Source organism: Pan troglodytes, chromosome 3 (genome assembly GCF_028858775.2).
Source record: "Pan troglodytes isolate AG18354 chromosome 3, NHGRI_mPanTro3-v2.0_pri, whole genome shotgun sequence".
NCBI classification, from domain to species: Eukaryota; Metazoa; Chordata; class Mammalia; order Primates; family Hominidae; genus Pan; species Pan troglodytes.
Genome location: NC_072401.2, coordinates 44,701,785 through 44,725,685, shown reverse-complemented (window position 1 = coordinate 44,725,685; position 23,901 = coordinate 44,701,785). Strand labels below are relative to the sequence as shown.

The 23,901-nt window shown below is 37.2% G+C and overlaps 1 protein-coding gene across 1 annotated transcript in view; it reads left to right on the top strand.

Moving 5' to 3' along the window:
• The first annotated feature begins 572 nt into the window (after positions 1-572).
• Positions 573-23,901, top strand: part of KCTD8 (potassium channel tetramerization domain containing 8) — a 281,546-nt gene continuing 258,217 nt past the window's right edge. Inside the window, exon 1 of the mRNA XM_517173.8 lies at positions 573-1,972. Within this exon, the coding sequence (XP_517173.1) occupies positions 1,012-1,972 (961 nt within the window). The 5' untranslated portion in view covers positions 573-1,011. The remainder of the gene's footprint in view (positions 1,973-23,901) is intronic.

Genomic DNA, 23,901 nt, shown 5'->3' with positions numbered 1-23,901 from the left:
AAGAATATTCAGTGCACACAGTCGTGAAATTTGATTCCAAGAGAGGTACGCGCATTTAGCCCTTCACTTAAACTGTATCATAAAGCCACTACAAGAGATGTACCTTCCCACCCTCACGTAATCTTTTTGCAATCACTGCTGGCAAGCCAACATTTGTGGTGATTTCAGATTAGGAGCCTGGCATCTTTGCTATAATCAAAACCTTATTCTCCCCTCTCCGCTCCTCCACTCCTTACCTTAATGAAAGTGCAAAAAACTAGTTTTACTGGGGAGGGAGGCAAGGAAGGAAGGAAGAGAAGAAGGAAAGGAGGGAGGAAAGAGGGTGGGCACAGACCCAAGGAGGGAGTGAAATGAACGAAGGAGAGCGCTGTCCCTTTTTCTCGCTTTTGCTTTAGGAGCTCCCTGTCTGCCTGTCCCCGCGGGTCGGGGAGCTGCACCTCTTGCAGGCTCGGCTCTCGGCCCCGCCCCCTAGCGTCGGAGCCCGGGAGCCGCGGCTGGAGCCTATCTCTTTAAATGACAGCTGAGGCTCGGGTCCCAGTCCGGGGCTTGACGTCAGTGCCTCCTCCCGGGCTGCCAGGAGTAGTTAGCGCCACCGTCGGCGCTCCGGCCTCGCGGCACGCTTGCAAGCTGCCGGGGCGGCGAGTTTTCTTTGCTTCGGCCCCTCCTCCCGCCCTCCCCACGGAGAGCCGAGCAGCAGCCCTAGAGCCTCTCGCAAGTCTCTCTCACACTTCCCCGCCCTCGCCCCAAAGGAGCAGCAGCTCCTTCTTGCCTCTCCATTGCCGCCGCCGCACCGGCGGAGCTCCTCTCCCGCGCGTCTCTCCTCCGATGGAGCTCGGGCGCCGCCGACGCCGCCGCTGCCCCGAACCCTGAGCGGGGCCGCCCCGGTCCGAGGAACGCGCCGCCCAGTCCGAGGGCGCAGAGCGCCCAGGAGCACGCGGAGGGCTGGGGCGCGGGCTCCGGGAACGAGAAAGTGCAGCTCTCTCGGGTCACTGGGCCGGCGGCGGGGGGACTATGGCTCTGAAGGACACGGGCAGCGGCGGCAGCACCATCCTGCCCATTAGCGAGATGGTTTCCTCGTCCAGCTCGCCCGGCGCGTCGGCCGCCGCCGCCCCGGGGCCCTGCGCACCCTCGCCCTTCCCTGAAGTAGTGGAGCTGAACGTAGGCGGCCAGGTTTATGTGACCAAGCACTCGACGCTGCTCAGCGTCCCGGACAGCACTTTGGCCAGCATGTTCTCGCCCTCTAGTCCCCGTGGCGGCGCCCGGCGCCGGGGCGAGCTGCCCAGGGACAGCCGGGCGCGCTTCTTCATCGACCGGGACGGCTTCCTTTTCAGGTACGTGCTGGATTATCTGCGGGACAAGCAACTGGCGCTGCCGGAGCACTTCCCCGAGAAGGAGCGGCTGCTGCGCGAGGCCGAGTATTTCCAGCTCACCGACTTAGTCAAGCTGCTGTCGCCCAAGGTCACCAAGCAGAACTCTCTCAACGACGAGGGCTGCCAGAGCGACCTGGAGGACAACGTCTCGCAGGGTAGCAGCGACGCGCTGCTGCTGCGCGGGGCGGCGGCCGCCGTGCCCTCGGGCCCGGGAGCGCACGGTGGTGGCGGCGGCGGCGGCGCGCAGGACAAGCGCTCGGGCTTCCTCACACTGGGCTACCGGGGCTCCTACACCACCGTGCGCGACAACCAGGCCGACGCCAAATTCCGGCGTGTGGCGCGCATCATGGTGTGCGGGCGCATCGCGCTGGCCAAGGAGGTCTTCGGGGACACTCTCAACGAGAGCCGCGACCCCGACCGGCAGCCGGAGAAGTACACGTCCCGCTTCTACCTCAAGTTCACCTACTTGGAGCAGGCCTTTGATCGCCTGTCCGAGGCCGGCTTCCACATGGTGGCGTGTAACTCCTCGGGCACCGCCGCCTTCGTCAACCAGTACCGCGACGACAAGATCTGGAGCAGCTACACCGAGTACATTTTCTTCCGTAAGTTCGCAGCCCCGGCGTTTCCCAGCACCCCTCGCCCCCTGCTGACCCGCCGCCAGTTTGAGCCCCGCTGGAGGCCCCGCGGGAGTGTTCGGGGCAGGAGCTGGTTAACTCCTTATAGAGAGCGGCTCTCCCTGCACGATTCCCTTATGCAGTAGACACGATTTACATTTCACCGATTCGGATATTTCCGTCTCTACTCCCCCTTTCTAGAACTCAGTAGCACCCAGCTCCCAGCTGTCTACTTGCTGAACTTTATTGATCTTGCCTTCTCGGCCCAGCCCGCTCCCAGATGCCAGGGTCTCCTCGGTTGCGGAGGACAGGGTGGGAGAGACTGGGGCACAGGGCAGGGTGCATAGACCCTCCTCCACCCCTTTGCTTTTGCAGGACTGCTGGGGGTCATTTCATGTGGCCCTCAGTGGTGTCCCTGCAGAGGGCAGGATGCCATAACAAGGCATCGCCTCGCACCGCCTGGATCACCTGCTGTTGGTGCAGCTGCCGCGCGGGAGCCTCCAGTTACGGGTGGTTTTCTAGAGGGCAGGGGAGAAGCGATAAAGGTGCCCCCAGAGCCCCTCGAGGGGGCGGGGGCATGAGAGCAGGTGTGGGGAAAGGGGACTCCTTGACAGATGGAAACCCAGATTTCCCTGCGTCTGTTATCTCCAGTCTAATTGCCCAGTGTTTGGGACAGGGGAGGGTGGAAGGAATTAGAAAGTTTGCATGTCTGAGTGCTGCTCTTAGGGTTGGAGATTAGGAGGGGCAAGGGAGGAGGGAGGGAAGGTGTTGGGGAGGGAGGGGAAGAGAAAGAGAGAATGATTGTGTTTCCTTCTCCAGCCCGAAAGCTGGGGTTGAGTCCACTTTCTCAGGGTGAATAAATAGAGCGATTTTCTGAAATGAGAGAATGAAGGAATAGATTTGGGAAAGCATCTGGGGTGCGTTTTGCAGTGCGCTTCCGGAGCGGGCTATGTGGAGTTCAAGAACTATACCAAATACCATAATCTGAACCTGGGGATTGGGAGTGGGATTGGGAGTGGGGTGGGGCTGTAGTGGGCACAATTCTCAGTGGCGTTTATGAAGTGAAAAGACAACGACTAGAGAGCGATTTGGACAAACGAAAAGCCAGCTGGGATGGCAGCAGGAACATTATTTGGCAAAGGTTTTTCCTTTGGCCAGACACAAGTTAAAACTTGCCTGTAGCATAGGGAGAATAGCCTTGAAATCCTGTGATGGAAATAGACCAGCTTAAATTGAATTTATTTATTTTGGTAATTTAGTCACTACAGTAATTGGGAACTGAACAATTTTCTGGACTTTATTTTGACTGGAGAAATGGAAGGGACCTCTCCTTGCACAGGTGCAAGCTTAACTGGAAGGTTGGCTTAGTGTTTGTATATTCTGGTAACCTTGGAAGTTGGGTGACAAACCACAGCACACAGGTTCTCAGAGTTAGACTACTTTTTAAAGTAATGCTGGATTTCTTGAGACAAATGTTTCAACAGAGAAGCAAATGAAGTGTCTGTCCACTGAATTGGTAGCTAAAGAACTGTCTTAATTATATCAAAGTATTACTTGTTACACAATAAAAAGATTAATGGTCAGAAAAGCCACCCAAGGGAAGATATTTTATTGCTTGTATAAAATTGACATCTCTTAAATATATATTGAGTAATTAAGTATTTTAGCACCATTTTATTTCTTATCATTGTGACCTTTGTCAACAACTTTTTAGATTTTAAACCATTTAAGTCATTTCAATGTAGATTTCCAAGCATTTCAGAAGATAAGGTAAAATGAACTTTTGCCTTTCTTGTAGTTAGTGTTTTTTGTTAGAGAAGATACAAGCATGAATGTTCCGCACAGTTTTCTGAAATTTTGAAAATCTTACTTGGTTTTGGTTTTTCTTGTTCCTCTAGAAAGATGTGGACATGAAAATGATCATTACTTTGATTATGAAGAGATAATACAGGTTATCTCTACATTAGGAAAAAAGTGTCCTTAGTATATTGAAACTGGAAACTTAGTTAATTTAGCTAATGGGATAAATTTGAGAGATATTTGAAATTCAGGATGTTTCACTTCTAGAGCTACAGAAGTGTTAAATATTCATATTATGAATAACTACTTTCAGAGTACTCATATTATTAATGACCTCTGAAATTCATTCATAAAAAGTCCCAGAAATCTAAGGAGGCAACCTATTTTGGGAGAAAATATGCAATTCCAGATTAAATATTGTTCTTTTGAAGTGGTAAGCTAGTCGTTGATCAACCAGGTGGAGTTGTCATTTTAAATTTTGGATGTAAAATTTGTCTTGAGTACTAGAATACATATATTTATTTTATTTTTTACAGCTTTCATTATATTTTTACACATTATTTTGAATGGGATTCATTTTAATATTTGGTGAATGAAAACACACTGTAAAATGTATTTCCATCCTATTCAGTTTAGTTGATGACCAAATGTATTTATCTTATTTGGCAAGTTTCTATTTAAAAAGATTATCGGTGTTATTCATAAGAGCAAAATTACTGGGTGACCTTGTTTGTCCACTTATGTTTTAGATGCAGAAAATAACCTTAATAGCTTTTATTTCCCCCTTTGACACCCTTTTTTTCAGCAAATATTTATTTGTTGTGTGACATTTATTTAGTGTATAACAAATATCAGTCACTTTAACACCTTTTAAAATCCGGGTGACATGTGAACTTAGTAGTTGAAACTGTTGTAGTTTACACACTTGAGCATCAATTTTATTTCCCCCCCAACCCCCGTCACCCCCACCACACCTGAGTTTCTGCAGTAGAGGGGAAGAAAGTGGCAAATGGTTCAGTAATCCCAGATACTGTTATTTTCCAAATGTGTGATCTTGGTTAAATTATTTACTTGTTCTCTGTCTTGGTTTCCTCACCTGTATTACAGGAGTTATCACAGTATCAGTTTTATAGGATTTGAGAATATACATGTAGTGCTTAGATTAGTGCCTGACTCATAATAAAAGCTTAACAAATGTTAGCTGTTAACTGTTGTAATATGTTACTGTTTTTATTGTTCTCGTCAACATTAAATTTTAATTTTGTTTTATAGTAAGTATAATTAATTTAATTGTAAAGTTAATGGAAAAATTATTTTGCAATTAAATGATAGCATACTATACTTTCAGAATTATGAAATAACCAATTAAATAACTAATTTCTTTCCTTGAATTTGAATTTGAATTTTTCAGGCCAAGTCACCAAAGGTTGCTAATCATATTCCAATTGGTTTTTCTGGATTGACTCCAACAGAACCCATTTCCGATTCAGGGCCAAGAAGTGTTTTAGCACTAGGACTTGAAACTTTGGCAATATATTCTGATAAATATTGAGCTAGATTCATATCTCCTTAAGTGCTTGTATCCAAGTCATTGGGTTTTTATGCTCAAGGTTATATACAGGCTATTAAACTTTAATATCAGCTTTATTTGGCTACATGAACCCTTATATCTGTTCTCAGTCTTAACTCATTGTTTATCAAGTGTTTTTAGTACACTGCAACATATACTGGTACTATTAAATTCTATATTATTCTTCTAATACTGAAGATGGATTGTCCTTTCTTGGGGGAAAAACAGTGATTTATTGTGCTTTCTGTTTTTAAGGGATGTCTGCTGAGTGTCATTGTGGCTGCCTTTAGCAATATCTGGGAGACAAAAAAAGACATTTTATGTTGGCAATGAATTATATAGAATATAGATAACATGCCTGGAATGTGACAAGTTGATTATCATTAGATAAAAACTACCTTTTTATGTTTTCTTTCTTTCTCATAATCAGTGAGTTTGCAGAAAAGGTAGTGCTGATGTATTGCTCTTCTAACAGTGCTTCAAGTTTTGAACTCCATATTTTGGTTGAGCAGTATGTGTGTGAATGTACACCTTTCTCTAGGTTGTACTTGATATTCTTTAAATTTGGTATATCTTTTTTTGTTTGTTTGTTTGATACATGAAAATGCCAGATCTAGGAATTAATGCTGTTACTGAACTGGGCTGTGAAATGTAATTTGTCTTAATGAATTTTTATATCCACTCTTTCAAATTCATTCTGATTTATTTCACTGTGTTGAGTTGAAGAAAACTAGTTGAGTTGAAAATATTCAAACAGCTATTCAATCCTGGGCTAGCATGCTTGCTGAATTTAAGAGCTTTCTAAGACACATCTTTAAAAATCATTCTGTTTAGGTGAATACCATTAAAATTGCATCTTTTATGAGCCTAAAAATACTTCTTTGATTACCAAACATCATTTTATGGAAGTTAATTTTGTTAACCACAATTTTAAAAGTTGATTATTTTTCTCCCGAGTTACTACTTATTTTTACAATTACAATGTGAAAATTTTCTCTGCAGCCACATGGCTGAATGACTTTTGAATTAGTGAGGAATAAGCAAAAGCAGAGGATAACTTTTTAAAACATCAAGATTCTGATTTAATGTAGCTAGTTCCAGTAATAAAGCAGACAAAATGACAAAAATCTTGGAGTGCAAAAAGTTTAGAGGCTGTGCTATGACACCGATTGTTGTTTAATGGCATTGAACTTTTATATCTGGCATAATTCTGTCTTTGAACTTATATTTTTTTGTATTGCTATGGCTTTGGCTTTCCCTGCCACCTTTTTCAGCTTTGTGTGGGTCAATCTTTATGCAGGTAATGAAGCTGAAAAACTGAGTGGCTACAAGCTTTATTTGACAAGGTTCTTTCTCTTGTAGCTTAGGATGCTAGGACTTGCAATTTGTGTGTGTGTGTGTGTGTGTGTGTGTGTGTGTGTGTGTGTGTGTGTGTGTATACCTTAGTTAAGAAGAAAAAGCCTCTTTGGAAAAAAGAAATATGTATAAAACCAGTATTTAATTATTATCTATTTGACTGTCATAAATTATTAGCTGGAATTTGTTTAAAAATGTGAAAATGATTGTCTGCTTGTCATTTAAAAGTCACCCTTTTTATAGTTAATAAGTTTTTAAATTTTTTTATTTTTTTGAGACAGAGTTTTGCTCTGTCACCCAGGCTGGAGTGCAGTGGTGTGACTCGGCTCACTGCAACCTCCGCCTCCCAGGTTCAAGTCATTCTCCTGCCTCGGCCTCCCGAGTAGCTGGGATTACAGGCACCTGCCACCACGCCCAGCTAATTTTTGTATTTTTAGTAGAGATGGGGTTTCACCGTGTTGGACAGGCTGGTCTTGAACTCCTGACCTCAGGTGATCCACCTGCCTAGGACTCCCAAAGTGCTGGGATTACAGGCGTGAGCTACCATACCTGTCCATAATTTTATATATAGTTAATTGATAATCTATATTTTTAAATGTTCTCATTACAAAAAATAAGATTAAATAACTCTTTAAAATCATAAAAGTAGTACATTTAGTTTTGGGACTTTTGTTAAAAAAAAAAGTGCAGTTTTAATCAGCACCACTCGTAAGTGCCAATAAAATCTTAATTCATTTCCTTCCAGTCTTTTTTCTGTGTACACATAGATAAAAAGACATATTTTTAAAAAGTCATGGTCATACTATATAGATGGTTTATATGCTGTCTTTTTTTGGTTTATTTGGTTTTATACATTTAATAAGTTTACACATTTAATGAAATTTCCCCCATGACATTAAAATTTTTATTGACATCTTAAATAACAAAAGTACAATACATATACATTGCCACAGTTTTATAAATATTGGTATTGAATATTTTGTTTGTAAGCCCAGAAAAAAATTTGATTATTTCAAGGTACAGAATCTGTTAAAAAATTTACTATCACATTTATTGTCACCTAATTTTATGCTAAGTGTTTTGCATACATTACTTTGTTTATTTCTTATAACATTCCTTGAGCTTGACATTAGTTCCCTAATAGTTCAATTAGAAAACTATGATTTAGGACATTAAGTAACATCCCTGGTTCATAGAGCTTGTATAGGGCTGAGCTGGGATTTGAATAGTTCTGTCTTATTTCAAAGCCCTTACTCTTAAAACATTGAAAAATAATGCCTGTTTCTGGCAGTCAATTTGGCAAATATATTTCAGTGTCTACTGAGTACTTAGAACTTCTGTTTATAAGCAAAAAAGTGTGGTCTGAAACGTATATGAGTGAACTCAAAATTTTAAAATTTATGTTAAATTTCCATAGAAATATAGTAAATATATATTTTATGTCTTGCTGGAAGGGTTATTTTATGGATTAATGCTACCGTATTCATGAATATTTTTATAGTTAAAGAAAATAAAACATTTGACTCCATTTAACACTTTTGAGGGTAACCAAGTTATAGGTTTGATAAAACAGTAATACCTGTAGGCTCGATAAACTGACTTAAAGTGTATTTTTTTTTTTAGTAGTAGTATGAGTCTACACCACCAGAGGTTTTGCAAGGACTTACCTAAAGATCAGAATAATTTTATTTACAAGATTTCAAAGTCATTCCAACAAGTAAATTAGCTACTTTATAATTTGTAAGTATAATGGAAAATATAGGTGTCATCTGCCTATCAGCCATATATGTCTCATTATTAGTTTCTATTAATGATACCAGTTTCTGATTAGTGTCTGATTGTCATACAAATTTAGTTGTATTTTGCTTTTTTAAAAAAGTGAAAATATATGAAGTATTCTGTGCTGAGTGTATATCATTTATAAGTTTATTCCCTGACCCATTGGCTTTTCAGAGTACCTCTTGGCATCACAGTCATGTAATGCTAAGTGAACCCCGGCTGTAGAATCCTTCACACTTCTCTGTCTTTTCTGGGTACACTAGGATAGGTCCCTCATTGTGTTTCCTACAATTTGTAATGATCTTTTCGCATGTTGATCTTCTACAGTAGGTTTCTGTCTCTGTGCCTGAAAGTGGTATTCTCAGCCCCTCAGGGCAGAGGCTAAGGCCACATTAAGAACTTAAAAAATATTTGTTTTCTGAATGAAAGTGTGAATTAAGGAATGAACTAGACATGTTGGAATTTCCATTAGGTTGTTACTGAATTTGAGGTTTAGTTTCACTTCAAGATAAAGTGCATTTATTGAACAACCTACCAGGCTAAAGCGTGGGTAAGACATACAAATATGAATAAGACAGAGACCTTGTATTTAAGGTGATCACAATAAACTTTATATAATTATGAATTATGTTATAGAGAGGTTACTTAGTATTTTAAAAAGAGGGCAAAAAGCAGGAGTAATGACATGAGAAGTTGTTACATAAGCACCTATATGAAATGAAAATAAGTAAAATGTTAACTAAAATATGGAACAGATTAAAATAATGTTATAAATGAAGTTGTTAGATTTGGAAACACACACATAAAGGTGAACACACACACTTCTTTATATTTAAATTATTGGTGGAAGCTGGGTGCGGTGGCTCACGCCTGTAATCCAAGCACTTTGGGAGGCTGAGGTGGGTGGATCACCTGAGGTCAGGAGTTCAAGACCAGCCTGGCCAACATGGCAAAATCCCATCTCTACTAAAAATACAAAAAATTAGCTGGGTGTGGTGGCGGGCATCTGTAATCCCAGCTACTTGGGAGGCTGAGGCAGGAGGATTGCTTGAACCCAGGAGGCAGAGGTTGCAATGAGCCAAGATCCCACCATTGCACTCCAGCCTGGGGAACAGAGTGAGACTCTGTCAAAAACATAAATAAATAAATAAATAAATAAATAAATAAATAAATATAAATGATTGGTGGACTAGAAGTTGTAAGGGATCAAAAATTAACTGACTTCATTAATTTAGAGTGTTGGGCAAATATTCCATACCCCAACATACCACAGGTAGTGTTAAGTACTTGCTTTAAAAAAATCTTAGATGCAAAGAGAATATTGCCTCCTGACATAGGCTTTATTATATAAATTAAATGTAGGAAGTATCTGATAATACTGATAAGGTATCTGTAAAAGTAAGGATCCGGTTAATTCTATCTTACAATCTTGATTGATTTTTTAAAAGGCATCTTAAAATATACTTAACAGGTATTACTGTTTAATAATATTACAATATTAGTTTTACTTATATTTCTTAACCTTGTGTCAAAGTAGTTAATAAAAATAAACCAACTTTGCTGGTAATAACAACAGACAGCTTCATGATTCCTAACTGGACACTTACTAGTTCTGTGCTTATTCAACATTAAACTTAGTTAAATGTATGTTCAAAAGTTAACTTGGAATATTATTTCTACCATATTGTAACCAGTCTCTCATTAAACCCTGCTTTTATCGGGGAAAAAAGCAAATAAAATGGAAGAAACTAATATAATAAAGAAATATGTAGTATTGACTTAATATCACCAGAATAGTGAATGATTTAACCACTCAGTTTTGTTATTTTGGTTGATTTCACCAGTTACAATATCAAAAATCTTGAGAATAGGATTCATATTATATTGCTCTTTCTCATCATTTGGCATAATTAGGTGTGCTTTCTAATTTTTGGTATAAGTAAAATAGGGAGAGTAGTACTGTGTTTATGGAGTGACAATGCCAGAATCTGTTGGCCTCTACTCCTAAGAGGTGAATACTTGAACACAATGAATGTTTTAATACTTCTAAATCAGATTCCTTGAAAAATTCTGGCTGTAGCTTTAAGATCTTGGGAAAATAATTTCATGCTCCCTCCTGAAGGGAAAGTGAGAGAAACAATTATATTCACTTTAAAGCTTTGTTATGAGGATCAAATAAAGCAATCCACAGTTAGAATGGTATCAGGCACAAATGGTATCAGGGACACAATTAAAAGCTCAACACATGTTAGCTTTTGCCACTTACTAATTTAAGGGCCTCACAATAATGCATAGGCAATCCCATTTCTTTACAATAATTCTCAGTACCAGATTTCTTCTCTTTTTCTTTTTAAGGAAGTTGAAAACAACTCCTATCTAAAAGCTGCCCTGAAAAGGTCCTGTTATCATTAATGAGTTCTTACTTTTTAAAATTATTGACCTGCTAAGTATAAAATAAATTGTAATGTATTATTAAAATAAGTCTATTCTGGTTGGTTTTTCATTGATTAGGTGGAAAAATGTACTCTTCCAGGTCCAGTGCTGGTCACTGGTTAATTATGACACAATTAAAAATAATACTTGTAGTCAATGGAAATTGTCTCAAACTCTGGGGCAAAGCACTTCTTAATCATAATCTTTATTTATATTTCTGATGAGGGCTTTTAGTTTGCAGTTTCAACAGTTTTATGCAAAATGACAAATTGTCACAGAGCCAGATGGGCTCAAATACTGCCCAGAGTCTAGGCATTTGGCCAAAATTTCAGGCTAGATTTTGGATTCAAATACATATCTTCACAATTTTAAGAAAACTGTGTTAGCTGTCAATCAGCTCTAATTGAAACCACTCTGACATATCTTCAATATAAGTTTTCTAGTTGCTCAAAGTCCAGGTATTTGAAGAAACCAGAGAGATCTGAGGCAGATGCTGGCAGACATTCAGAAATAATTCTCCAATATTCTGATCTCTTTCCTTCTGGTTGGTGAGTCTGCACCTAGCATGTCTCCTTGTAAGGATTCATACATCTGATTCCAAAGTGACTTTTGCTTTTGATAAGAAAAGTTGCTACAGTGGCAGCTTTATAGTGAGTGGTGGGAGGTAGCAGGTGTGGTGGTTGCAAATTATTGGTATCATTTATATGGTGGTTTTGGGGATGAATCCTTCTAATGGTGATTCTCATTTAGAGTAAAAGAGAAAGAGATTTAGAATCAAAGTCTTTGGGCTATATTCTTAACCTTCATCACTGTGTAGATTTGTTTTATTTTGTGGTTCTTTACTTTTCTATACCTCAGTTCTTTAGGGAGAAAATGGTAGAAATTGATCGTCTTTTTCACCTTATCTCCATGTAGTGCCATAAGTATTGTGTGCCAAGTAATCTGTGCTAAATAAAAATAGAGTATTTGTCCTTACTTTAGGGTGTCAGGCTGTCATTTCTGTTAAAAATGTGTTGAGTATATTGCTATTAATAAAACATTTACTGAGGTGAAACACCTTTTCATGCTCTATTTCATTTAACGATTTTCAAAAAAAATCAGAAACATAAAAACTATCAAACTGAGGGAAATCCAGATTAGACTAATTTTAAGGTACTGAATCATATCTCTTCTTCAGTTCATTTATATTTATTCATGCATTCATTAACCGATATTATAAACTAAGCAGCCTCTTAGATATTGAAGGTATGGTAGTAAACAGTAGTGAACATATTTCCTACCTTTCATGACTGGGACCATGACATTTGTAAGATATGTGCATTGCCTGACTTTAGACTGCACATGGTAGGTGAATGACATGCCTAATAGACACATAAGATACAAGTTGTGAGGCTCTTGTGAGTGCTCCTTGGCCACTTCTTGAGGCACATTGGGCAGTGTATACTTTCCTTGCCTCTGCAGACATACACAGCTCATTTTCCAACTTGCAGGTATGGGACTTGTGAGTTGCTTTAAGGGTTAAATAACCCAGGCTATTTATGGCCAATCTTGAAGTTTCTTTGGTTAAAAAAAAAAAACTTTCAAAATCATTTTGCACTTCTGGACAGTTTCATGAGTGAATTAAGGGAAACAAAAATCTTGAGTAATGTAATATTTAGGGTTGAAGGCTCTTTATTTTATGGCCTCTGTGAATCATTCATTTTATCCTCTTAAATTAATGGTTTTGGAGGAAGGTGCCAGCATTGTCAGCAGAGCAGTGGCCTTTGTGTGCAAGAGCACCAGTCGTACCTTTTGCTAAGGCTGCAGTTTTGTAGTCTTTGCTTAGATGTTATTGTCATTTTTTTTAAAGTTTCTAGTATGAAAATTTAAACATCATGGAAAAAGAATTGTTTATTAAAAACTCCCACATATACACCTCCTAATTTCAACAATAACCAAAGCATCACTTCATGTCTGTTTCTTTTTTGCTGAAGAACTTTAAAGCAAACCCCAAATATTATTTCACCCCTACATACTTTAGTATCTAAAAATGCATATTTAAAAACATAACCACTATTCCATTATCAACCCTAACAAGATAAATAATATTTCTTGTCAATATCTGATACATCATTCATAATCATATTTCTAAGTTTGTCTCAAAAATATAGCCTTTTTAAAAATAAAGCTCAGAACTATAAATCTTATTTTTATGTCTTTTTTTCTGTTAATATAAGATAATCTCTCTTCTTTGACTCTCACTCCATCCATCTCTGTTTCTCTTTACATGTAATGCCATCAATTTGTTTACAGAAGGAGGTCTTGTTGAGCTGATTAATGTCCCCTGTTCTGAATATATGGCTGCTTGCTTTCTTGTAGTATCATTTAAATTGTTCTTCTGTACCAATATTTTGTGTAAGTGGACACTGACTCGACCATGACTATATTCAACTTCTTTTGTTTTTAGGCAAGACTCTTTTGTTTTTAGGCAAGACTATTTATAGGTGATTCTGTGCCAATTTGCCCCACTAATCAGTTGATGTGAGTGGTGTCAGTCAAATCCCTCCATTGTAACTTCACATCAAACATTTATTTGATAGTTGTATGATTGAATACAATTGCCTGATTCAAGTATTACCATAAGGGATACAAAACTGTGGTTTTCTAATTTGTGTTTTCCGTATTTATTAGCTGGAAGAACTTTCTCTGAAGAACTGCTTAAAATATTGTTCACAGAGGAAAGGCAGGGCAAATGCTTAAGTATTTCTTATTCATAGCCAGTTTCCACAGTGGGAGGACAACCGATCACCTATAGAAGCCCATCTCAATGGGATCAGGAAATTTGGTTTGTAGCCACCTAGCCTCCTCATGCTAGTATACAGCAGGCACATCTGCCATATCCTGCACACCTGGTGCTTCATTTGAATTTGGAAAGAATATCTGAAAGACTTGTAATTTTTATTGAAATACCTACAACTGTATTCATATTCATACACATTTCATTTCTGCAAAAACATCATTGCATAACTCCCCTTATGGCATTTCTTTACATATTAATGTGTATGTCATAGAAATGAGACTGGTAATTTTAATCTCATAATTTTCAGTGCTTACTTGCAAGTTATCAATGAGGAAAAGTATAAGAAGTAGGATTTCAGTTTGGATAATAAAAAAATACCTGGAGAATATTTATATTGTTGAAGTATATAATTTTGAAATGGTCATATTAGAGTCTAGAATAAAAGAATATCTGTTAAATTGTTAGACAATTGTAGTTGTGATAAAGAGCATGAGGATTCTGGCAAGGATTAGAGAAAATTAGAGATCTTGGCTTACCTTTTGTTTTTGCCACTTTATAGTTATTAATTTCATGAAAATCACTTAAATTCCTTGAGGTTATTTCCCCATCTCCCATTTGAGGAATGATGTGAGCATAAAAGAGAAGACACTTGCTAGGTGTTTTTAGCATCTCAGTTGAATTGTACTATATGAATTGAATCAGTAGTGAAAAGAGCCCATAAATTGCTTCGAAGTAAAAAACAAGGAAGAAAGTAGATTAGAAGCTATTCTACTCTTCATAATTTAGGTAAGATACAAGTTGAAAGTTCTATGCAAGCTATTTGCCAGGTGAATAACTTTTGCCTGTCATTGGAGTATGAACTTAAATCAGTGAAGTGCAAGATATAGGGTAGATAGAGTACAATTATGGACAGTGATAATGCCTGTAAATTGTAATAAATAATCCCACAAAATCCCATGAATGACAGCAATTACTAGGTGACTTCAAACTCCTCAGAGAAATTCCTTGTTAATCCTGAAGTGGGCATTCTGGCCAGTCGAGTTAAGGGGGATAATTTCACACTAGATCTGGTCTCTTTTCCCTATGGAGTAAAGTCTTGCACTGTGTCTGACAGTACTATTTCTTGTGTGAAGTATTGAAAGATGGTATGTTAGGTAGGCTTTTAAAACTGATGATTTCTTCAGTTAGAGACAGTGCTTTCTTTTTTTGTTCAACTTGCTCTCCATGCTCATTAAAGCCTCACACTATGTCTGGCAGCAAGTTGTCACTTAGCAAATATTTATTGATTTAAGTAGGGAAGCTGTGTGATGGGTGAGTATAGACATCTTATGACTGGGTTTAGGAGTGTTCTCGAGTAAACCAGGGCTGCATTTATACCCTATTTCCTTTAGTTAATAACTGTGTGACTTTGGCTAAGTCATTTATTTACTCTGTACTTTGGTTTCCGTTTTGTAAAATTATCAGAATAATAGTGCATATTTCAGAGAGTTGCTCCAAGGATTAAATGATATGACACATAGAAAGCACTTGGCATGGTACCTTTTGCAAAGTCAAGGCTCACTAAAGTTAACTATTTTACTTGTTATTTATAGACAGTTATGGTGAAATAGAGAAGGAGGTAATTGCCTTGAACTGAATGGAGAGTTCAGGGAAGGCATTAGAGAAAAGGTGACATTGCAAATTACTGACAGAAATGTGGGCATTCATGTAAGAGAGCTTGGGAGCTTTGCTAGTTCATGCAAAAATGGCATGTTCGGGGAATAGTTTGATTTGGCTGGATATCAGGGGAAGTGTTGGAAGAAAAATCTGGAAATGTAGGCAAAGGAAATATGATGTAGCACATTCAATATCAGGAAAAGGATTTTATATCAGAATGTGCATTTTCAAAAAGCAACTGTGGCATCAGACTGCACATAGAATTGGGGAAACTAAATGTCTTTGGATAGTTGGTGGGTATTGAAAACGTTGAGGCTAGGGATGAGTCAGATGAACATTAGTGGAGATAGGGAGTAAGGGACAAATTCTAGTGCTATATAGGTGGTATAATCAAATGAACTTTGGGAGGAAGGAAGTCAGACAACTGGCAGCTGGCCTGTGATTGATTCATTTCTTTTACCAGGGGTATGTCTTGGTGGAAAAAAGAAGGAAATAGGTGACCCAGTCTAATCTCCATGTCAACTGGCTGGCCAAGTAAAAGATGAATGATATTTCTAGGAGGAAGAGACTTTATCTAGTGAAGGCCTTTATCAGATGTCTTGTAGTAAATAAGTGCAGAATCTATGGGGTATGGCTCACTGGAGAATATCATATAAACTATTCATTTTTCTTTGGGAGTGTAAAATGCAGACTTATATACTCCCATCTGTGAAGAGCTCCATAAAACCTTCCTTGAATTTCTCATCAGTCATTCTGGGTCAGAGAATGAATGTCCCATGTGGGACAGAAGAAACTGGGAAACCAAGTGGGATGTTCCAGACCTTTCTTTGTTTCATCTAGTCCTGCACTTTTGAAATTATTAGTGAAAGTTTATACTCTTATCTCCAACTCATGGGAGTCTGATTAGATCATCTGCTCCTATGTCTTAGGTCAGACTTTGTGATCTACTGGATATGGAGAAGACTGAGAAAAAGATATAGGTAATGACTCCAGAGTTGGTGATGGCTTTATCTTAGAGAGGATATACTGGATGAGTGAGTCCCTGCTTCTGTCCCTAAGGAGAAAATAATAAAGTCAATTTTAGATCCATTAAAATTTAAGGTATCTGTGTAAGTTTCAGGTGGAAGTGTTCCATATGCAAGCTCTGGAGGTCAGATAAATAATCAGTGAATTTGGAGAGAAAGATAACTGTGCTGAGGTTCTTGAATGGTGATAAAGAGGAGCCTGGAAATGATATTGACAAGGGCCAGTCAGACATTGGAAGTAACGGAAGAGTGGTTATGGAAGCTATGGGCGAAACAAGTTTTAAGTGCAAAGAATGTATACTTAACAATACAAATGCTCCAGAGAGTTGATTGTAGATTAAGACTAAAAATATCAATTAGATTTGCCACTTAGGAGTTTAGTAGTGATTTTAGAGATAATGAAAGAAAATTATAAACTTGCAATGGTAACAAATTGCAGAACTGGAGGTAGTCTGGTGTGGTTACATAAATAGAGAGGGAAGATAATGGGATTGATCTCATTTGTGGATTCTTAGTGTGGGTGTTATGAAGAACAGATCAGAGCTAGTTAATGCTGATAAAAGCGTAGTTAATGCAACCAGTTGCTTCTTCCAGGATGGGTAAAGAAATAAATAAAGCTGTATTAGTCTGAGGTACCTGTAGTAGTATCACCTGGGATGCTGGTAAAAATTGAGCATTTGTTCCCTACTGAATTCAGATCTCTGGGGAATAGTGCTTGGGCTATTCTCTAAGACACTTCCCATATTGTTTTAGAACACGTCTAATATAAACAAGAGGATTCTGAAAAAGATTATGGTTTTGCTAAACTATTAAGTGAAAAGAGGACAGAGATCTGTATGTATAGAATGCTATTAACCATATTTAGAAAGAAGCAAATAAATATCCATTCATTAAAAAACATGGAAGGAAATGCACTTAATTATATCTATGTTGTAGGATACTGGATATAAATAATTTTTTTTTACAAATCTTTTAGTTGCAGCTTTTTATTTTATAATTAAAATAAATTGTAATTATTAAAAAATAAGAGCTAATAAATAATATCTATTTCTATATAGTAGATTGTAGATATAGGAATAAAATACTGGCTCCAATAAAATGTTTTAATAAGGATAAAAGAGAGAAAGGACATAAAGACATTTTAACCTGAGTTAGATACAGGGGGAAAGGAATTTGAGAAGAACACGTAAAAGCAGAGCTTTGTGAAAATCAAATCTCATGTACTGTATTTCATAATTTTGTCTAGGGAAGCCCATGCTCTTATATTCCAGAGATTACAGATGTTCAAGCTCTCAACTTTTAGCCACTTTTTTGACCAACAGCTAAACCGTCAAGGTGTTGTGGAACAAATAATAAAAAATTACAAATCATTTAACAGAATCAATACAGTAATGTGGAGGAAACATCAGTCTGAAAAATGCTAGGGTCACAAATCCCAGTTTTGTTAAGAAAATCCAAAAGACCATCTTAGAGGAATGGCTGAAAAATGCCATGTATTTCTGGTCACCTGAGTATATCTGTCAAAAGATACCCTGATAAGAATTGGATACAGGAGACTAGAATATTCTTTGGAAGACATAGAGTAAGGTTTTTTTTGTTGTTGTTGTTTTTAAAATTAATTTTTTTATGAAGCTCAGCGTTGCCAGATTCTAGTGACTGTATCAAAATCACAGATGTTGACTGGGTGATCATTATAGGCTAAACTCTTGAAAGAAGGGTATCAAAATGTTTGTATCATAGATACCATCCTTAACTTAGGGGATTTACAATATAGGTGGGGAAACAAAATAAGTAAGATCTTTATCCCGAAGATAATAGCAAATATTAAAGATACTGAGACAAGGGAAGACGTGAAGGGAGTGGATTGTAACAAGAAAGGCCTTTGGGAAAAGGGATGGATAGGAGAGAAACTGAAGAAATAATTATTGTGCTTTTGTGAGAATGGGGGTGTATCAGAACTTTCTCTACTTTCTATTCAGTTTTGCTGTGAACTGCTCTAAAATAGTTCATTAATTTAAAAGAAACTAAAACAAATTTTAAAAATTAAGGGGGATTAACTTTGTCAGTGGTTGCTTAATACCTATTCTTACATATCGTAAAGTTTTTATTGCTATTGTAAGTTATATTTTAAAAATTTGGTTATTGAAGTACAGTTTGTTTTTATATAATGATTTTGTATTCATCTTTTACTTCTAATAAGTTCATAGGTTCTCCTAAATATTCTGTGTAATTAATCGTAGAGTCTGCAATGGATGACAAGAAAAAAAAAGAAAGAGAAATAACCATCAGGGCTTATAGACTGGTGATTACTGAGTGCAAGGGAGGTGGGGAGGTGGAATAAAAGGTGAGTCTAATGCTTCAGTGGTTAGTGCCTAAGGGAGCTTACTGAAATATAGAAGTTGAGAGGAAAAACTGATTTAGGAGCAGGAGGGAAATAGTGAGTCTAGTTTATTATATTACGTTGGATATTAAGGTCATAGCCAAATCCATGAGAATTTTTACATCTGTTGTCTTCAAAACATGCCCTCATGGAAGGAGGGTTACCAATAAACATCCTAGGTAGAAGGATCACCAAGGGGAGACAAAAAGGTTGGTGATGGAGCACCATTTGGCTCCACATATTTTTCTGGTCACTAATTCAGGACAACAAAGATAGGCCATATGCTATGTACACATATTTGCTTCACCTCTAGAACTATTAGTTCAGAATTTCATGGGCCATAACATACTCCCTTTCCAACTTGTGTAATTACTCTAATATAACTTTCTTTCAATATATACTTTCTTTCAATCCATCTGTCTTTTGTTCACTGCCCTTGTTATTTAGTTTAGATTACAGTTTTATAACTGCAGTGACACTCCTGGAAATATCCTGAACACTCTTGCTCCTCGGTCTTTTTTCTTTTTTCCAATTCTTCTTCTGACCCCAACTCTAATGGGGACCATTTAGCAACTTTTCCCTGCTATAACCAACCAGCCTAGAACCATTCGAGGAAGTCACCCAACAGAGCAGTTTATTTCTACTGAATATCCATGAAGACAGCTTTCAATAGACCTTTAGTACTGGCTGACAGTTCTCCTTTGATTCTCTGCTAAGACTTCTAATTTTAACAGTACATTCTTAGTATAACTTTATTTTTTGTGTTTTTTTTTAAACCCCCCAGTTACATCACCCATTCCTTACTATCAGTCTCAATAAATGTCTTTGTCTTTTTCTTGACAGAGAAAAGGAAAGCCATTGCAATTTATTAATCTTCCTGCTCCTTCATTTTCCTGCTGCCAGGGATATAAACCTGTCCACACTGAACCCATCTTATCTGCCGTCCCTTCTGTTCTAATAGTAGAGGAACTATCCCTTCTATCCTAGGACAGTTATTCCATTCCATGCTCTGGGCTCTATTACCTGCAGTCTTGCTAGGAATATTATATTAATGATTATTCCTTTTATTTGTGGACATTCAACATCTCTCCCTCTCAATTATAAATTTCCCATTACTTTTTAAACTTGCCAGAGTTCCTTTAATTAAAAACAATAATGACATGGCCACAAAGTTATTCCTTATGTTTAATCAACTATCAACCTACCCAGCTGAACTTTTTGAATGGTGTATATTTTTATGCCAGTGTTTCATTTTTTGTTTTCTGTTGATTCTCACATCTCAGCACATGCCAATTTGGCTTGTTGTCCTCAGCATGCATCCAAAACAGCCCCTTCAATGGTCTCCACTATTTTCTATCTGTGCCCTTAAATCCAGTAGGTACTTCTTTCCTTGCTTATTTCCACATCTTATCAACATTTGACACTGGTGACTACTGTAACTTGAAACACACCTCGTTTTTGCTTCTGTGCAGGGTTGTTGCATATGGCTGTTCAGCTTGTGCCTAAATTAGGAAATAAAATCTAATGTGTGAGCCCTTGTCCAATACTTGTACAAAAGCGTGGACCAATGTCAGGCAGAGGAAAGAGTAGCTTTTTTTAAAAATCTTTCCAGAAGGGATACTTTTAGGGTCCTTGATTTTATGACACAACACTGCTTATCGCTTTGGCTCTTCCTTTTGTTTCCTTTGTAGGTTCATAATTCTCTACCTACCATTTAGATACTGGAGTTACTTTAGTTCTTCTCTGTCTCCCTTCTCACCATCTCCATGCCACCCAGAGATCTCATCACCATGATGCAATGATGATTTATGGGAAGATGACTCCCAAATTTATATCGATAGCATGGACTTCTCCTTTGGGTGCCATACCTACTGGTATACCCAGACCCTACTAGAAATTTCCATGTTAATATGTAAGTGGTGTGTTTGGTTTAATATGTCTAAATTAAGCCCAACATTTTTAATCTCCCTCCTTCTCTGTGATTTGACAACATCTGCTTATATTTCAGTGTGGTCTTTAAATGACCGTTCTGTGCCTTCTGATACACAAACCAAAAATTTGTTAATCTGCTTTGACACATTCCTCTACTTGTTTTCCTTTTAGAGTTGAAAGGAATTATATGTGTTTTCTAGTTTAGAAGTATTTAATCTGAGGTACAGGGACCTTTTGGAGGTCTGTGGATACTCTGACATTTGTTTTACAATTTTATGTGTATAATCTTGTGCACACTTTTAGGAGAGAAGGAGGTTCCTAATGTTCACAAGATTCTCAAAGGGAGCTATAATCCCAAAAATATTGATAACACTAATCAGTACTTTGATTAATTTCCTCACTCATGTATGAGGAAAATGAAGCCCAGAGTGGGTAAGTGACTTGATCAGAGTCTTAATTATTAATTGACTGGAGGCAAAATTAGGCTCCTGACTTCTATGCCACTTCTCTTTTCCCCATGAAGGCATTAGTGGTCAAAATGAAATTGTTTTCTATAGAGGTCATCACTTCTTATCATAAATGAAGCTACACTGAAAGTAAAATAAGTCTTGAGGTACATATTTTTTGCTGTACATAACCTTTTGAAAATTCCATTTATAATTTATCTTAAATTCAAACATGTATACTTAAATGTAACATTTAAAAATGTTTTCATCAAATTTTGTATTTATATTAAAAAAATTATGATAGAATGAATTTCTTTTATACTTGTTTGGACAAACTAATTTCTATTATGTTTCATGTGCTCTGGTCTGTCTCTGAATTGTGATTTCATTATTACCCAACCCAATCCCCTAGGCCTATTTTACTTTTCAAAGTAATAATTAGGCCTCCACTGCTATCATAAGATGTCAAAAATGACAAGGGAAACATTGTACGTTTATTAACTTCATAGTTTTATTTTTCATATTAAGGTCTAATCATTTGGAATACTCTTGTATGTGGTATTAAAAGGTGGAAATCCAGTGTTATTTTATTTTTTCTATCTACTAAACTATTTTTGTCTATTTAATGTATGCTGTGACATTACTCATCACTTTGACTTGTGATATAAACTTACTCGTATGTTAAGTTCTCTTGCATGCTTTGGAGAATTTCTGAGTCTCTCTACTTTGTTTTATTTGTCTGTTTTTTGTTAATATTGTATACTATTTTTATTAGTGTGGTTTTGTGCATTCTTTCTTAAGTCTTTGCAGGTTTCTTTTTCTAGTATGAAAAGTATTTTATTACTGATTATATTCTGTAGATGGTTATTTGGTTATTTCTGGTGCAGAGAGATCTTCATGAGTTTTATAAATTGATCTTTTATCACAGTCTTTTGTTAGTTTCAATAGTTTGCCTGTTAATTCCATTTTTTTCTATTTTAGACCATTGTGTTATCTACATTGTAGTTTTATTCTTTCCCTTCTAATATTTACACTTTTTCTTTCTTTTTTCTTTATAGAACTTGCTAGGATTTATAGTAATACCCAAAGCATACCTAATATTTCAGTTCTTAGACTTCTTATAATTTTGTGATTCCCCTGAAATTCGGTATTTTATATGAATTATATGTAAAATTGTATATAATTTTACTGTAAAAGGACAGTGTGTAAAGGTTTTCCCTTAAATGTAATATTTAAGCATAATGTTTACTTTAGGTATTTGGTTCATAACCATCACCAAGTTTAGGATATTCTCTTCTATTTCTAGTTTTCTAGGAATGCACTTCTTTTGTAATCATAAATAAGTTTTAAAATGTATATTCAATTTATTTTCCTCTCTCTCTTGAAATAATTATATGCTTTCTCTTTGTTAGTCTGCTAGTATAGTGAATTGGTGCATTTTTGTACTAAAATCATCTTTATAAATCTGGATAAATCTTACTTTATCATATTTTAATACAGTTTTTCATTTGGCTAATATCTCATTTTGGAATTTGCACATATATTCATAATTGAATAGGCTTATAATTTTTTTACTATCATTACCTAATTTTGGAATGAATATAATGCTAGATGGAAACTAGATTTGTTTCTTTCTCTGTTTTTACTTAAAAGGTATGAATTATTTGTTTCATGATGGTTAAGTGGAATGCAGCTAAAAATCAATACGGCTAGGGAATTTGGGGGAGGAAGAGACTTGCCTTTTCAAGTTCTTTAATACTTATAAATATATTCGTTTTTAATTTCCTTTTATACCAATTTGAAATTTTTATATTTTTCCAGAAATACATCTTTTGTCTAGGTTTTCAATTTCAATACCAAATGGGTGCTCATAATATTGTTTTATCATTTTAATCTGTTTATGTGTCAACAGTTATTTCTCTGTCAACTTCTGTTTTTTGGTTATTTCTATTATCGCTCTCTTTCTCTTTTTCTCTCCCATCCTCCTCTATTCTCTTCCTCTCTTGTTCTTATAATGTCATTCTTACTCTGAATTTTGTTCACTCATTTTGGATTAGTTTGTCAGAGTCTATTCATCTATCAACTTCCTTAAAGCTTCTAGTTTTTTATTTTTTCCTAAATTTTTTTGGTGGGTTTGATTTCTATTGGTTTTTACTAGCTTCTTGATTATTTTCTTCGTCTGTTTCACTGGGTTTCCTCTGTGGCCTTTTTAGAGCTTAATGATTGGCTCGATTTTTTTTCTAACCCTTTTTCTTTCTTGATGGACCTACTTAAAATAACTTTCCTTTTACATGGTACCTTACAAATGTATCATACATTTTGACATGTATTATTCAGCTTAAATTCTCTTATAATTTTTCTTTCCTTTTTAGTATACGTTATCTAGTAGTCTTTTACTTGGTTTCTAGACACATTTTTTTTTCAAATTCCTCTTGTTATTTATCGCTAATTTTTATTGCCTTTGGTTACATATCTTTGATATAGATATGTTGTGACTGCTGGTTTCTGTCTGGCAAATGGTATGGTACGGACAATGACTCTTGCAAGACAATGTCCAGGAGATGCACTAGCTGGGTCCCTCCCCAAATTATCCTCTGATGCTGTGCCTGGCCACTCTTGGCCACAGGGTGTCATCATCCCACAAGGATGTTTCCCAGACTTCTTATAATGATGGATAGATTGCGCTGATAGATTTAATTCCTCAAATCTATAGCTCCCTCTATCTTTTGTCCTAAGGGTAAATACTGCCTCCCCAGTATTC